The following is a 15,691-nucleotide window of genomic DNA, read 5'->3' as shown; positions in this document are numbered from 1 at the left end:
AGTATGACAGCACCAGTAATTGCAATGCACGCTGCCTCTACAATCTTTGCATAGTTTCCTCTGCAAGGTTTGCACTAGGATGGAAGAAAGGCATGAAACATTGCAAAACCAACCTAAATAAAGTCCATATATATTAAATTACAGAACTGAAACTATGTCATACTCCTGTTCTTTCTTCTGGGTAAAGCCCCTTCCTTTATACCAATGATAGAGTTATGTTGTGTCACTATGCCTCTTAAATCTTTCGTGCAAATATTCCATTAGCTTATAGAAAGTTTACATGCCAAAAATTTTTATCTTGTTTTTATCACATTTTTATAATAATTTTTATCATAGAGAACAATTATCTACCATCATCTTCAAAATCTCATAATTTTGCAGTAGTTATGAAACCTCATTAATTAAATACAGACAGTAAAGAGAAGGTCAGCAGGTTTTCATTTCAACATGGAACAGTGTCCTGAGACAGCTCAGTACATTACAAAAGTCTGGGGTGGGGCAGGGAAACAGGCAGAAAAAAAAAAAAGGAACATATGTCTTAATTGCAGAAACAGTAACTTTTACAGGAAGACCTTAAATTTGCTGGTGCTCTTCAATGATTTTTTTAGTTACTCCATAGTGTACATGAAGGGAAAGACAGAAGTCCATTCCCTGTCAACAAGCCCTAAAACAAGAACACGGAGCCATAAAACAAGAAAGCCGTGCCAGGCTAAGTGCAAGTTCTTTCATCCTCTGATGTAGCATGTGATTACTAACAAAAATTACATGCTTATAAGCTCCTTAAATGAGCCTTTAAAACCCATTTTTGCCAAAGCTGGCAGACTGATCAACCCTCCTTCTGTTCCAAAGAGGAGTCTGTAACATTTCATTATTAGTTTCAGTTGACATTACCGTGTGGTAGCACACACAGGATAACCCTCACAAATGTTTTACCCCAGCAAATCAGAAAACACCCTAGGATAAACTGCAGTACACATTCCATTAACGCATGCTCAGAATTAGATTACTGTCTTTCAGAAATTGATTTACCAGCCCTAAAACTGGTTTGGGTTCTAAAACTAATGGAAGAGAGTCATGGGAATGAGCAAAATGGTTAATTACTGAAACAGAAAACTAGTCAGTAAAGTTGAGTATTCCTCTCAATTTTGATTGTTCATCACTTATTTCAAATTGAAATTAACATCATCTGTCATAAGATTATACAGGAGCATTTATATTGCTTTTTATCTCTTTAAAAATTACCCAGGTAGATTTGGAACAAAGTATTGAAATACTGTTTTAATGGAATTTTCATCTCCTGAAACCCACAAAAAGTAATTAAGTGTATATAAATATAAAAATCATTGAGCAATTAGTTTGGAAAGAAAAAGTCATTAGAAAAAACTAAGTATCTGCAGCCTCTTTAGTAACACTGGCCAGTCACTGAAAGCTGTCCCAGTTAAACATACCTCCAAAAAGATGATTAACATGAAATACTAATTTTAAGGATTTTACAAAATACACTGCAGTTGCAATTCTTATCCTGTATACTGAATTCAGCCAATTATTCCACTTTTTTAAAAGGTAACTTTGAGAAATCCTTGATACTTTGCTCAGTTCTTCAGGTGTGCCTTAAGACCCCTCCATCACAACTCATCTCAACTGTTAATAATTTCAGGATTGATTTACAAGAAATATCTCCCACTCTTGTTGGCTCAGCAGCATCAGTTTCTCTCAGAAGAAAAGCTCATTCAGGCAATGCAGGCAAAGTTACTTTCCCACAATTACAATGCAAGTTAGCAACAACATACTTCAGTGACCGAAGAATCAACTTTTTCTTTAGGACAGACTTCTATGGCTCAAGATCTTTGGCTAAAAATAAAGCCTGAGGGCTCAATATATTTTACTGAAGTCATTCTTTAAGAATACAAGGACTACTCCCATTCTCAGTCAATACATGTGCTCAAAACTTGTTTATTCTTCTTGAAACTGCAGAATGCTACCCAGATGGGTAGTATTTGGTTTTCAAATAGACACAAACAAAAGAGGAGGTTATCCTTCAAACTGAGGAAAGCCTTTGTTTTGCTTTTAAGAAATTGTCAATGTGAACTCCCTTTAAAGCCTCTGTATCAGCAGTCTTTCCATGAATACTTTTACTAATAATTTTCAGAAACAAAATTGGAGATCTAATACCAGCTTCTCCCTACATTCTGTTACTCATCTCTCACTCTCTCTCCCACAAAGAATCTTAAGTTCTAGTAGTAGGCAGAAACAGCACAATTGTACATACAGAAAACAGCTTCAGCAACTCCCACTTAACAAAACAGGATTATCAGCCTTTAAATCTTCAACCTGTCTATAAAGATCTAAAGGAAAATCTTGTGCAATACAACATTCGCAAAGCACAGAAATTATACACCTCAGGAATTTTAGACTGAACTAATCAAAAATTAAAACTACATTTTATACATTTAAAAGGGATGCACTGCTCAGAATTCTTACCTGTATGACTGTTGAAGTGTGCAAAATTAGCAAAATTTGCTGTAGCAGTTGACTGGGGAGCAGCAGCAGCAAAGATATCCGAGCCAAGGTCACTGAGGAGGTCAAATTGTTTCTTTTCTTGTTGCTGCTGTCCTTGAGATCGAGCTACAACAGGAGACTACAAACAAGTTTTTGATTAGCTAATACAAAAAAGCTGGTATTTTACCATACTGATTTTTGCAAAATACTAGAAGGATGGAGTAAGCATATTCCTTTAACAAGCCATTTATTCCTGAAGTTTAAGATGCTGTGTACCGCACAGATCCTCCTCCCACAATATAAGGGAGACAATCTATTTATGCTTCTACAGTAGCTTTTAAAGGAACTTTGCAGCAGATTCCCATGGATTAATAGGGCCTAGAAGAATAAAGTAGCAGCATACAAGCAGCTTCAAAATTATGTATTTGAAACTGCAAATACTGCACAAATACAAGCAATAAAACTTAATTTTACAAGGGAATATAGTTATTCACTGCATTCTGAAAAAAATCTTTAGAATTCAGTGAAGGGAGAGAAAAATGAAGGACTTCATAGCAAGGCTGCAAGCTGCTGATTTCTAAAGAGGTCCATTCAAGAATTGTCTGTTACCCTAATGGTAAAAGAGATTTTCAAGCAAAACTGTTTTCCCTCCAAAACATATGTAAAGCCAAACACTATGTTGCTTGGCTTTACATAACAACATACAGACACTCCTCCAAAGCCACTCAACACAGTTACAAAATGCACAGGAAATAATGACAAACATCACACTTTTCACCCACATATTCACTACTAATCTCATGGTTAAGAGTATCAGGCATTCTACTGTTTTCAAATTAAAAAAAAACAAATATGAAAATATATCACATTAGCTTCAAACTTCAGAGATATTTAAGTAAAAGTCTACCATAATTAAACTTGTCAATCACACTACAAAATTATGCTTTCTGCAAATAGCCATTCTTAAAAAAATAAATCAATTTGGCCAATAGAAACAAGCTTAATTTAGAACCTGATCTGCAAACAGTTCAACAGAACGCATAAAGCTGTCTTTAGTCATCATATCATTAGGTAACAGTTACAATTGCGAGAATTCTGCCACTAAAAGAGAAAAAGGACTGCTTAACAGTTCTGTGCTTTTCAGCTGTCATTACTCACTTGGCTAGGTGTGCCCTTGTTTAAGTGCAGTGCAGGTGCAGCTTCTCCCAAGAGAGATTTGAGTGGCTTCACCTCAGGTGTGCTGCTTGTACTACTAGCAGAAGACCCCGATATGGATGCATGCACTGATGCCACCACCTTTGCTTGCTCTGGAGGAACATACCTACGTTCAAAAAGAGCAGTGTTTTTTACAAGTTTAACATGAAAAGTTCTGCTTAATACTGATAAGACTAAAGCGAGGGAACTGGTATATCTAAGCTCTGCTATATTAACCACTGACTCCAAAACAAGTATTAGCAGTAGCCTACAAAATACCCATTATTTAATTATGCCAGATCTTTTTAAAATGGACTAGAATTCCAAGTCATCAATATTTTGTAGCACTTATTTAATACAAGCCAGGTGTCTTCCACCCCTAATAAAAGCCTGCAAAATTCTTTACTTTACCCTGTTGTTCACATCCCCTTAAGCCATTTCTGTACCGTCAATACATGCTACACACCAAGAAACTGCTGTACTTTTTTCTGCTTACTGTAGAAGCTCTGAATAAAGTCCAGAAATCATTTTACTTTAGACAGCTATGCAAAGAGCACACAAGAAGGAAAGCACACTCAAAAATACAAGGATAACTGTCCACCTTCACTTCTTGCTATACAGGCAACATTTATAATTGTAAATCTATCTTACCATCTTTTCTTTTCATATTTTTCCTGTAGAAATTCCTTTACTTTCTGTGGATCCCTGAAGTCTGGAATTGCTGATGATCTATCATCAAATAGGCCTAGCCAAATCTGTTTGCACACCTTATAAAAACAAACAACACAACCACAGATTAATCAAACAAAAATAAATTAAAGCCTATTTAGGTTTACCATTGTTAATACATCATTAAAAAGTGCACGGCTGCATATTTTTTGTTCCAGACTGAGCTGCTTTAACAACCAAGTGGTGCACCATGTACTGGTCTAAATACTTGAAGTTGAAAGACCATCTGTCACAGCCAGGCAAGCAACTCCTAGCATAAAATTTCACCCCCAAATACTGCTTTTACAAAATATTTGTATCAGGCATTCATGAAGGGGCAAAGCACTCGATTTCTGCTTGTGATATTTAAGACTCTTCTCCTTCACCTAATGCTATACATTCCCTTACCTGTACTCCAGGATTTAAACTATTTCAACAGATTCCATATGCCCTAAGCCCCATATAGTAGCTCCCAAAGGATCAGTATTTATACTTATTCCTATTTGAGTATAGGAACATTGTTTTTAAAGCAGCCTTTCTTACCATGATGTACACTATACCATAGAAACTGCATTTAATTTACTAAGGCTGACAGAAAGGGAAAGTACTTTTGCTCTGCTTTAATTTTCTAAACGTAGTTGTAAGTAAGCAAAAGCTGAGCCAGTTGCAAAATTCTCAGTCTGCTCAGCTTCAATTCTTGAGCAAAACAAGAGGAAAGGTGACTTCTCAAAACTAAGACACGGGAATTGTCGCATTTCAAATGTTTTCTTTAAGCACTTAAGACTACTCTGCAAATTACCCGAGTATGCACCCAAATGATACAGCAAATATCAGCTACCCTCTAAAACAAGACTACTATTTTAGAACAGGTTTCTTTCAGAGAAGCTGAGTCAAGAAAACTTTGCTTTTATGATGCATACCCCTTCTTCCCACACCCTTTCTGAAACAGTCCTCATCATTCCTCTCCACATGCTTCCTACAAACATTGCCCTCTATTGCTGCAACAGTGTCAGGTTTTCAGCATGGTCCCTCATGACCTTCAGATGAGGCATTCTCTAACAAGCAAGAGCTGCAAAAGCTGACAGCCCTGGAAGTTGGCAAATCAAGGCAGAAGCTGTGATACTGCCACTACATCTTCCCCAGTTGTCTTCTTCTTTACCAAGCCAGCTAACTTCACCAAAATTGCAGCAAATTAGCATCTTCTAGAGCAGTAGCTGTCAGACATGATAAAACTTATAGGTCAGGTTCAAAGACTGCTCAGGATTAGAAAGATTTAGACAGCCTAAGTAGATATTTCATACTTGATGTCTTGAACGCCTGCATTTCCAACACTACACAGTCCTTATTGTCGTCTACTGGATAGAGATAATAATGGGAAGCAGACCTAACTAATGACCAAATGATAGCCCTAAATTTGTGAATTAGACACTCATCTAAAAATAAGATCAGTAGTTCCTACTTCAAATAAGCTCAGCTATTTAACATTTATTCAGCAACTGTACTCCATAAAAGGTTTAACTTCAATAGACTGATTTGAGTTAGCAAATTTAAAATCATTATTTGCAGTATGGTAACAGGCGAAATGAAACGCTTTTCACCTTTTTCCCTCTCCCAGTTTTCTGCTTCATCTTTGCCCTGGAGGGCCTAAGTATTCAGAGTGGAACCACAGTCAAAAAAAAAAACACAACAAACACAGCTCCATGTCAAACAGTCTCAAGCCTTCCTGACCACTAGAGACCATTTCAAGGAAAAATGAGACAAGGCCCTGTGGGAATTGAGATCATTACCAGCTATAGCAGATAACAGTTCTGTGAATATGCAAACAGGTATGAAGGAGGACTATGCTGTCCCAGACATACTGTTGGCTTAAAATGAAGCAAGCTTAATAAAGGCTGCATTGCACTGCAATTTTTGCCAACCTTCAGAAAGCATGCTTCCAAAAGCGTTTCCTGGAACAACAGATTTCTTCTAAACACAAAAGCAGTACCAACTGAAATATGCCTTAAGTTACTATTATAATTTATTTAATTAAACCTGTCAGGCACTCGTTACTGATTCTCTGTTACTTGTAGCAGAAAGAACATTACTACTAATGGCCAACACAATACACAACTAACAAGCAAAAGAACCTAGGCTTAGTAACACACTCTTGATCAAGAAGTTGACAATTTAACAGAGTTTGACAGCAGTAACTATGCAAATACAAGTTAAAATATTTACCACACCAGAAATGCAAATTAAATTTCACATAAGTTTCTTTACCTCAAGAGTTCTTCAAGCAAGTAGTTTCTCAGAAGTCTTAAATACAGACAAGTTCTTTTAGAAAGACGAATTTTATGAAGTTTTAGAATCACACAAGAAACTACTAAAAAGGCAGTTTTGTCTATTTCTGTGTGATGAACCACACAATGCTTTGAACATCAGCAACTATTCCAAGCAAGCATTCAGAACACAATAAAAGGCCCCTTGTCTTTCCTTATTTGCTGGTGACCTGTATGCTCTACTTTTGTTACCATCATCTGACTTGACAGGGATCCACAATACTTCACTGATTATGCTTCAAGTGAGTCATAACACACAATTTTCAGCTACCTACAAAAAAGTAAACAGCAGTGTGATGTGCACTACCACAGGATGAAATTAAAACTGGAAATTAAACTAAGAAATATTATTGTCAGAACTTGCATCGCCATAAGTTTTTTTTTTAAATAGTTACCTTTAGTTTAGTCTTAAAAGTTGCTAACAGTACTGTGTCGTGGGCAAGGAAAAGGCTGCTGTGAAAAATGTATTTTTTACTGATGAGGCCATTGTCATTTTTATTTCTAAGCTATTTAAAAGTTACTCTTATTATAAAGATCAAGGATATTTATGCCATATAACTTGCTGTTGAGTTATGGTGGGGAATGATCATTCAGCATTTACATCTTGGGTACCCTGATTACTCCTCACTAATCACAGCTTTTAAATCCACTATCTGAATTTGAAAGTGCTTGAGATACTAAAAAGATTGGTTTTTCTACATTTCCACAATGTGGTTGGTTGGCAGGGTTTTTGCTGTTTTGGTTTTGGGTTGTTTTATTTTTTTGTTATTTGGGGTTTGGGTTTTTTTTTGTTACAATTAGATTGGTTTGAACTTCAGTTCTATGTTCTGTCTTGCCTGACAGCTGGCTAGGCATGACACCTGAACAAATTAGCAGAGTTATTCGCAGCATGTGCTGACTCTAGCTCAGTCATTTCTTGCAGGACATGGGGAAAAAAGGTGCAAAAAGGCAGTAAAGGATATACAAATCTGCACAAATCTGAGCTTTAAATTACCAGTCTTCATGGTCAAAGTTTTCTTCTTTTTCGATACAAACTTACTATTCGAGAGAAGGAAAAAACACCACACACAAAACAAACAAACAAACAAAAAAAAACAAAACACCACCAAACAGCCAAGGAAGCAGTTTTCAAGGAAAAATTCAGAACAATATGTTTTGAGAAATTTGAACTGATATCCCAAAGAGCACATTGCAAAACATTTCTCTTTTTCAATATGGGCTACTGCCCAAGTTTCACAATGCATCTTAAACTCCATTTTGACAGAATTACTCATTCCTTTGCTTTTACAGGTAACACGTGAAGAAGCATCTCAACTCACCACAAAGTTATACAACATTACTGTTAAGTTAGTGTGCCCAAAAATTCTATGGCTTTCCAAAATCCTTCTACATCACACCGTTTCTGGTGATGTCATATTTCAGTTCAGCCGTTTAATACCAATATTATTCTTTTTGCAACAGCAGCAAAAGTAAGCCTCCGCTCAAAAGCTTTGTTATTCACCAAGAGTCTTGCTATGCTCCTCCTTTTGATAATCAAAGCTTTATTAAACAGAATGCTCTGCTTGGAGGAGAAGAGCCTGACAAGCTGAAGCCAAGAGTAAACATTCAAGTTATGTGGAAACCCCTAGAAACAGTGGAACATATCCAACAATCCATAACCACTGTCCACTGTCCCTGAAAAGTATAATTAGTCCATGTCCCACTGGTTCACCAATGCAGCAAGGAAAAAGAAAAAAAAAAGGCAGCATTGAAGTTATAATAATTAAGTGTATGCAGCATTTGAAAGTCTACTTGTGTTGAAGGGCTGACAGAAGCAAGACTGAAGTTTTGCTTGCCTCTACTACACAAAGTAGTAACAAAACAAAGTAAAGCGTTATCTTGACAGGTAATAAGAAGTAGAAAACAAGACTTGGTAGTTATCTTCATTAAATTTAAAAGTTCATGAGAATACTTTTACAACTGGTTTGGGAAGAACAGTACCTGTTCTCTGCCAACAATCTCTAATGCTGCAAGGGATGTCATTAGATATTTGGCAACTACATACCAGGAAGTTCAGAATTAGATCAGTAAGTACAGCATGAAGCAAAGAGGGAAAGAGAATCGCAACCAGCTTCAACCTACTCACCCTGACCTGGATAAAAACCCAGGAGGAAGCAAAGCAAAAACTGCGAGTTGCCATAACTTAAATATATCACTGAAAGGAAAAACTGGGCCAAGCACATGTCGTATGTTATAATGAAGTCTTTATATTTCTCTTCATACCTTTGTGTTCCCCGCATCTGCACTCAACAGCTATTCTATTTGAGAGAAGTTGTTTTCTACACTACTTTCTAGCTTTGACAGAAAGGAATAAAGAAGTCATCCCATTCAATGTACATCCAGTACTCTGCAAGATTAAGTTAAACCAGAAAGGCTTTTGGTTTAAAACCCAGCCTCCTAGTAACATTTCATGCTTTCAGGAGTTCCAAGCAGGGCTCAAGGGCTAAGAGGAACATAAACATACCTGTTTCCACAAGAATTTAGCTTTTGGTTTTGCTCCTAGTTTTGTTGTCATGTTTTGGGGTGAGGGGGTTGTGTGTTTTTACAGAGCTGGGAAGGTGGGGAAGGACAGGCACATTAAAAAGCTGCTACAAAAAAAAAAACAAAACCAAAACCAAAAAAAAAAAAAAACAACAACAAAGCAAACCCTCAAAACAGCAGTATCCATCAAATTTTGGAGAAAGGCTGAGATAATCTGAGATTTCAGTTATTTCTATTCCAGTGCTACATATTTCAAACAATCCACACTACCATAACCACTTTGTCATAACTATGTCACTGATACACATCCTCCAGTGTGTGTGGGAAGGCAGATAAGGGAGCAACAAAGGCTTTCTGCCTGCACAACACATTGAGCCACCACACTTTAGAAACTTCTCTTAGCATAGTTGTGCTCGTTAGGAGTAATAGGAATTCAGTTCGGCCAGCAAAATTAAGTTTGTGCTCATGAAGCTGCCTTCTCTTATGTGCAGTTAAGGCAGCATGGCAAGGAAAAGCTATGACAGGACAAGTACTGCTGCTGGTAGAAGCTGCATTTCAACTAGACAAAGCACACCGTCAGACCTACAGCACTTCTTGTTTAGATTCAGACATACCATTGCAGGAAGATTACACATGTCAGTCTAGTTTTAAAAGCTCTAATGAGATATTACATTTCATGAGGCTGGTAAATGCCAAATTAGATTTTTTCCTTCCCCCCTCCCCACCCAGTAAAATATCCTCCATTATGCACCATACATAAAGCTGTCAGTGCAAAGAATTACAGATTACCACACAAGAAAGCTATGTTCCAAAACATAACACTCACCACAGGAAGAAATATTTGGAAACAGTTCCCTTATGTAAGCACATTATAGCTTTGTTTAGTAATTCAGCACTTCTGATATGAATATTATTCAGTAATCTCGGCTGAAAGAATTATATACTGCCAGTATACCGATTTCAAAGTCAGTCTGGGTCCAGAAGTTACAGCTGCTTTCATAAGCACGTACTGCAAGGTAATAAATCCTGCTAACAAAGACATTGTTCTATACACAATCGGCTCTTGTACCTCTATATCGTATTAGCAGAACCAGGGATGTACAAGGACACCTGACTGCACAGCTCATGCTGTCAGGACTCATCAGCTCCAACTCAGTCCTGCTCTTTCCAATTCAGGGTTTCTAGGCCATATACCACAGTAAAGTTGACTGTAGCAAGGCATTTTGCTCCGACCAGACACCAGCTCTGAACCAGCCTCATACCGCTACGAGTTCTGCAAAAGTGTGGGAAACTGGCACTTGCCCAGGTGCTATCAAGAGTTAGGAAGACCTGCACCAAAACAAAACTTAGCACTGTTAAACTAGTCCCAAGCAGCTGAGCATACCTGCATAGTGTTCTGCTTAATACCTCAGGTAAATATACATGGCCTTTCCTCCCAAAGATACACAGACTTTCCAAATACAAGACCAATACTATCTAAATAATTTTCTTCCACCATATACATACCAGATTAGGCTATTTGGAAATGTTAGAAAATACCTGGCACTTTTGAAAAATGTAGTAGAAAAATTAATTATGTAACTGATTTGCCTCATAATACTATTTTTCAGCTTCAGGGGAAAGTGTCTGAATATTCATTAACAGCTCTATTGGCAACATGAGGTTAGTACCACCTCCACTTTCTGCTAACAGCGAGTTCACTTTCTACTACCATTGCTCTACTGAATCAGATGGCTAAGCAACATTATCATTTGATTATGAGTATTCAAACAGATTCATCCCCATACCACTCTCTCATTATTCTTAACATGAGAATACAGTGTGAAAATACATCACACTGTTCTTCATGAAGAGGAGGAGAAGGAGAAAAATCCTACCCAGAAAGCCAGAATTGCTTTATCCTTCAAAAAGGCTTCAGAAGGCACTTGAGTAATATCAGCTTGAAGCTGTCTCCGCTCTTGCTGCAAAAGTGAGCTAATCCAAACACTAGCAAAACCAGAATTCGGACATGTTTTACAACAGCAGATGAGCAAGCAACACTAAAACATAGATGTATTCTCACACAGTAAAAATCCTTAAATCTGTATTTGAAGCAGTTAAAAACATCAAAAAAAAGTTCATGTTACGTATGCCAGAAAGACATTCATTGAAGATGTATATACAGGGAAGAAGGTAGTGGTGCACACCTGAACAGCTGCTCTGAATAGTCTCTTCTCAAAGCAGTGGCTGCAAGGAAGCCTTTAGGAACAATGTTTTACAAAGGTGTCAATTTGTGACAACTAGAGAAAAGTTACTATTTCAGATATTAGGATTATTTCTACCCTTTTCTTAAAAAAAAAAAAACAAAAAAAAAACCTTCACCATTATACAATTTATTGACCTTATAAGTACTCTTGGAAGAAGAGTGGAAAAACTACATCTAAGAACAACTCACTACTTTATCTCAGGGAAGCTTTCTTGCTCTTTTCCTTTCTATTCAGAAACAGATCCCTATTGTCAACCAATCATCTGGAAGCCAAAAAGCTTACCACAGAGGCCTTGGCCATGTTGGAGAAAGAATGGGAGGTTAAAGTGGGACAAAAAGTATTTTACAAGCTACAGAAAAATAAAAGAAAAATAGAATACTAGATTGCAAAAACTAGAGCTTTATATATATAACCTGCAGAACTAAACCAACTGTTACAACACCTAAGCCATTCACTGACTGTACTTTGTTTCAATGTCCATATTCTAAAATGATGGACAGTTCCACATTTGAACAAGTTTATCCTAGAAAATTTCACTTTTTACATACATAAGAGCCACCTATGCTGCATATAGCAAGCTAAGCAAAGAAGGTTTGTTGGGTTTTTTTGTGAGATTTTTTTGGTGAGGTCAGATGAACTTCATCTCAATACTTTGGAATATTCACCTGCATATAAGATAAATTGCAATACCAACAAGAGAAATCAAAATGTTTACTGCAACACACAGTGTGACAAAGTGAAAATTTGTTTAAATATTGGGCTTTAAACTTCTAACAGTGTTTAAAATATCATTTATGATCAGCATAAGCACTTGTTAAATCTACCATCTGCAACTACAAATAACTATTTAATGTTACTTTGGAATTAAGGTAATGCACTGCTATCCAAAAACCCAAAATTAAACTCTGGATGGCATTTTCATTTATCAGGTAGCTCACTGAAATCATTGCAATACTTTAATTAGAGGAACAAGTACTACAAACAGAAATACCCCGAAACATCATATAGCATTGCAGAGATCAGTGAACGTTTTTTATGTCAGTAACAAATTTCGGATCAAGTAAGTCTTCATGATTGGCAGACTAGTCAGATCTATAATGAGAAGGACAACTACACTAATTAGCCAAGTACGATCACTTAAAGTTCCAGATCAGTGAAAACTGGAAGTGGTAGCAATCTCTAACTGTTGCAGAAACTAAAATAGGTGTGGAGGAGGAGGGAGGAAAGAAGGGAGGCACACATAGACACACATTTTCCTCTACATTTGCGAAGCCTTAAGTGAAGCTGAAGTTTACAAGCTAATCTTGCGGAAAAAGACTCCAACATACTATATCTATACCCATAAAAGATTCTTTATTATTCTCCCTCTGCAAAATGTCATCAATATCATACACATATATACACACGCACGTGACGTTATACAGCTTAAACATGCCAAAACAATTTAAAAAAAACCTAGTCAAAACTATTATAAGTATTTTATAATGACAAGAGTTTAAACCCTGTTCCAGCTCTGTCTAGAGGAATCATCCACTAACAGTCATTTCAACAAGTAACACATATTTACCAGGACAGAAAAAGAAATAGCTGCTTCTATTTTCATTCTTGAACCTGACAGTTACGAATGAGCCAAGTTTAAGGAAAGTTAAGTATCAGCATTTTGTCTAATGATGGGATTTATGCCCACAAAGCTCTACAAGAACGTGTTCACAAGACACTCTGCAGCCTACAATCAATAGTTTTACTAAAACAGAATACAGATACAGCAAATGTGAAATAGAACTTTTTCTAATTCAGAACAGCAGCAAAAGCTGACTCTAAAATCCTCAGTGCTATAGCAGGTATTAAAACACAAACTCCATCCTCAAATTAAAGACAGCAATAGCCACATTCAGGGTCTACGTGCCCCACACGTCCCCATAGAGCCAATGCACATTTACCTCCCAGATTTTGTGAAAAAAATTATTAAAAAAGAATAAAAAGGCAGTACTTTAGAACTTCTCCTTCAGAGCTGCCCCAAGCCAGTCCTAACCTATAGACATTTATTAGGTAACAATCCTTAGAAAAGAAAAAATAAAATTTCATTTTCCTTCCTCTCCAAGAGCCTTCAATGCTGATACACTTTCATTAAAGAATGAGGCTACTGAAACAACTAGAAGACTTTCTGACACCTACTCTGAAGAAATACAGCTACAAGCAACAAATGTATTTTTGTCACAGTGTGCTCTTTCAGGAAACACTGCTGCAGTCAGTCTCAAGGTCTGGGCTCGCAGGAAGAAAAAAAGAAAATGCATATTGCCTTAAGCAAAAGCAAAAGAAAACCCAATTCAGAAATACTGATCATATGAATCTAGATTGTCTGAGTGGGGCAATAACACGTAACACTGATGATCAGCAACCCAACTGAAACAGCCTCACTTCAAATGAAGCTGGCTTCAGACTTCAGGCTACATTTTGCTATGAACAACAACAACAAAAAAAAAAGAGAAAAAAAAAGACATTTTCCTTAAGTACTGTTTTAAAGTTTATCATGTGGTTTTCACGCTTTCACATTAATCCCCAAATGATACTTACTTCATTTCCATGTTTCTGCAGAAACTCTATTTCCTGTTGTGTGAAAGTAGTCATTGAAATTGACTTCACTCTGTGGGGTGGATTCAAGCCCCGTCTAAAAGAAGAAGCAAGTAGTAATTTAGTCAGTATTCAGGAAGTTTGGCATCATACGATCACTTTTAACATTACAACCAAAAGTCAGTTTGAAACTCAGGAGCCATCTCTGTAAAATGCACCATTTTGGTACTGCCATGTATAACCCAAGGCTGTATAAGATCATCTTAAAATAACATTCATCATGCAAAGTCGAATAATTGAGCTTTAGGGAAGACCAATGTTTACAGCTGCAGATGCAAACTCACTCTGATCTTTCTACGCAAACTTAAGAAAACAGAATTAGACTTTTTTGTTTACAACCTAATCTGTTTCCCAGAACTTGTTCACCCTTGCTTCTACCTTCCACCTCCCATTCTTCTGCCCTTCTGTTGTAGTTTTCTCTCCCTCCAACTCCTCCCTCACTTCAGCCTATTCTTAGTACAACTTCTACCCAATCACTAGATTTCTTCAAGCTAAACTCCCCAGCTCAGGTTCTTTTTCTCTTGCTTTAACCTATACTTCCTGTTCCCTGACAGCATCTCTTTCTAGTTCACTTTTGGCCTTCCATCCACAGGTCTGTCTCCCTCCTCCTGAAACTGCACAAGTCACAACAGCAAAAGCAAAAAAACAATGTTTTTATTGTGTTCTCAAATGAGAGATACCATTACTCATGTAATAGCTCAAAACTTCAGCAGCTCTGCCTTAAGCAAAGATTGGCACTATTCTCATACCCATGCCAGAGACTGCTGAAGCAAGGCTAACAGAAACTCAAATAATTTGTGCTGCCAAAGCCTGACATTGTCAAACTCAGTTCAGACAAAACCTGCAAGCATAGAGAAAAAAACCTGCTGAGCAACAGTGCCAGTATAAGAAAAAGCTGTCTTTCTTTTCAAACTCTTTCTTTAAATACATGCGAAATACTGCTTTTGCCCACAAATACTTAAAATCAAGCCGTGTTCTGCTCAGTGGAAACAACATTACGTCCTACATATGCCAAACAATGGAGACACTAACTTAGGCAATACAACGGGGCTAGTTTAACAGTCAGGCCTGGATTTTTGTAACAAAAAGAGAAGATAAATTAAAAGGAAAAAAAGACTATACATTAACTATGAGACATCAAAGAACACAAAATTCTGTGGTTATATATATGAACAGAAAGTTTCCAGAAAGGAAGCTGGGGGAAACTTGCAGAATGTAATATGGACCTAACAAACAACTAACAAATCAACCGATAAGAGTTAGCTTTATTGCTCATATTTTTGACTACGCTTTAATTATAAATTTGGTTCACATTGCTTTTAGGAATAAAAAACCATCCCACCACTGGCATCCAATTTAAGACTACTAGTAGTTTTCTTTAAACTCCATGATTGTTTCAAGAACACTATAAGTTAAATTGTTATAAATCAAAACACTGTATGACAAAAAATCTGATGACCCATATAGTAACATTTTATACTCGAGTCTTACAGAAAAATTTTAGCCAGGTGGTTGGCATCCACTTGGTATTTCACAGAAATACATTCCATCAAGTTCTGTATTACAATCACT

General features: G+C 36.8%; 1 protein-coding gene across 8 annotated transcripts in view; it reads right to left on the bottom strand.

The window, feature by feature from the left end:
- AGFG1 (ArfGAP with FG repeats 1) overlaps positions 1 to 15,691 on the bottom strand; it is a 35,256-nt gene that overhangs the window by 11,909 nt on the left and 7,656 nt on the right. For all 8 annotated transcript variants that reach the window (XM_057417207.1, XM_057417206.1, XM_057417209.1 and 5 more), the window contains exons 2-5: positions 14,063 to 14,156; positions 4,345 to 4,460; positions 3,658 to 3,820; positions 2,482 to 2,638 (exon numbers count right to left, since the gene is read on the bottom strand). In XM_057417207.1, coding sequence (XP_057273190.1) covers positions 2,482 to 2,638; positions 3,658 to 3,820; positions 4,345 to 4,460; positions 14,063 to 14,156 — 530 coding nt within the window. The remainder of the gene's footprint in view (positions 1 to 2,481; positions 2,639 to 3,657; positions 3,821 to 4,344; positions 4,461 to 14,062; positions 14,157 to 15,691) is intronic.

The sequence above is a fragment of the Pezoporus wallicus genome, unplaced genomic scaffold, assembly GCF_028554395.1.
Source record: "Pezoporus wallicus isolate ANWC-B61680 ecotype Strahan unplaced genomic scaffold, APGP_CSIRO_Pwel_v1 contig_360, whole genome shotgun sequence".
Classification (NCBI taxonomy): domain Eukaryota; kingdom Metazoa; phylum Chordata; class Aves; order Psittaciformes; family Psittacidae; genus Pezoporus; species Pezoporus wallicus.
The sequence above is the reverse complement of the archived record's forward strand: the minus strand, read 5'-3'. Positions and strand labels throughout refer to the sequence as shown.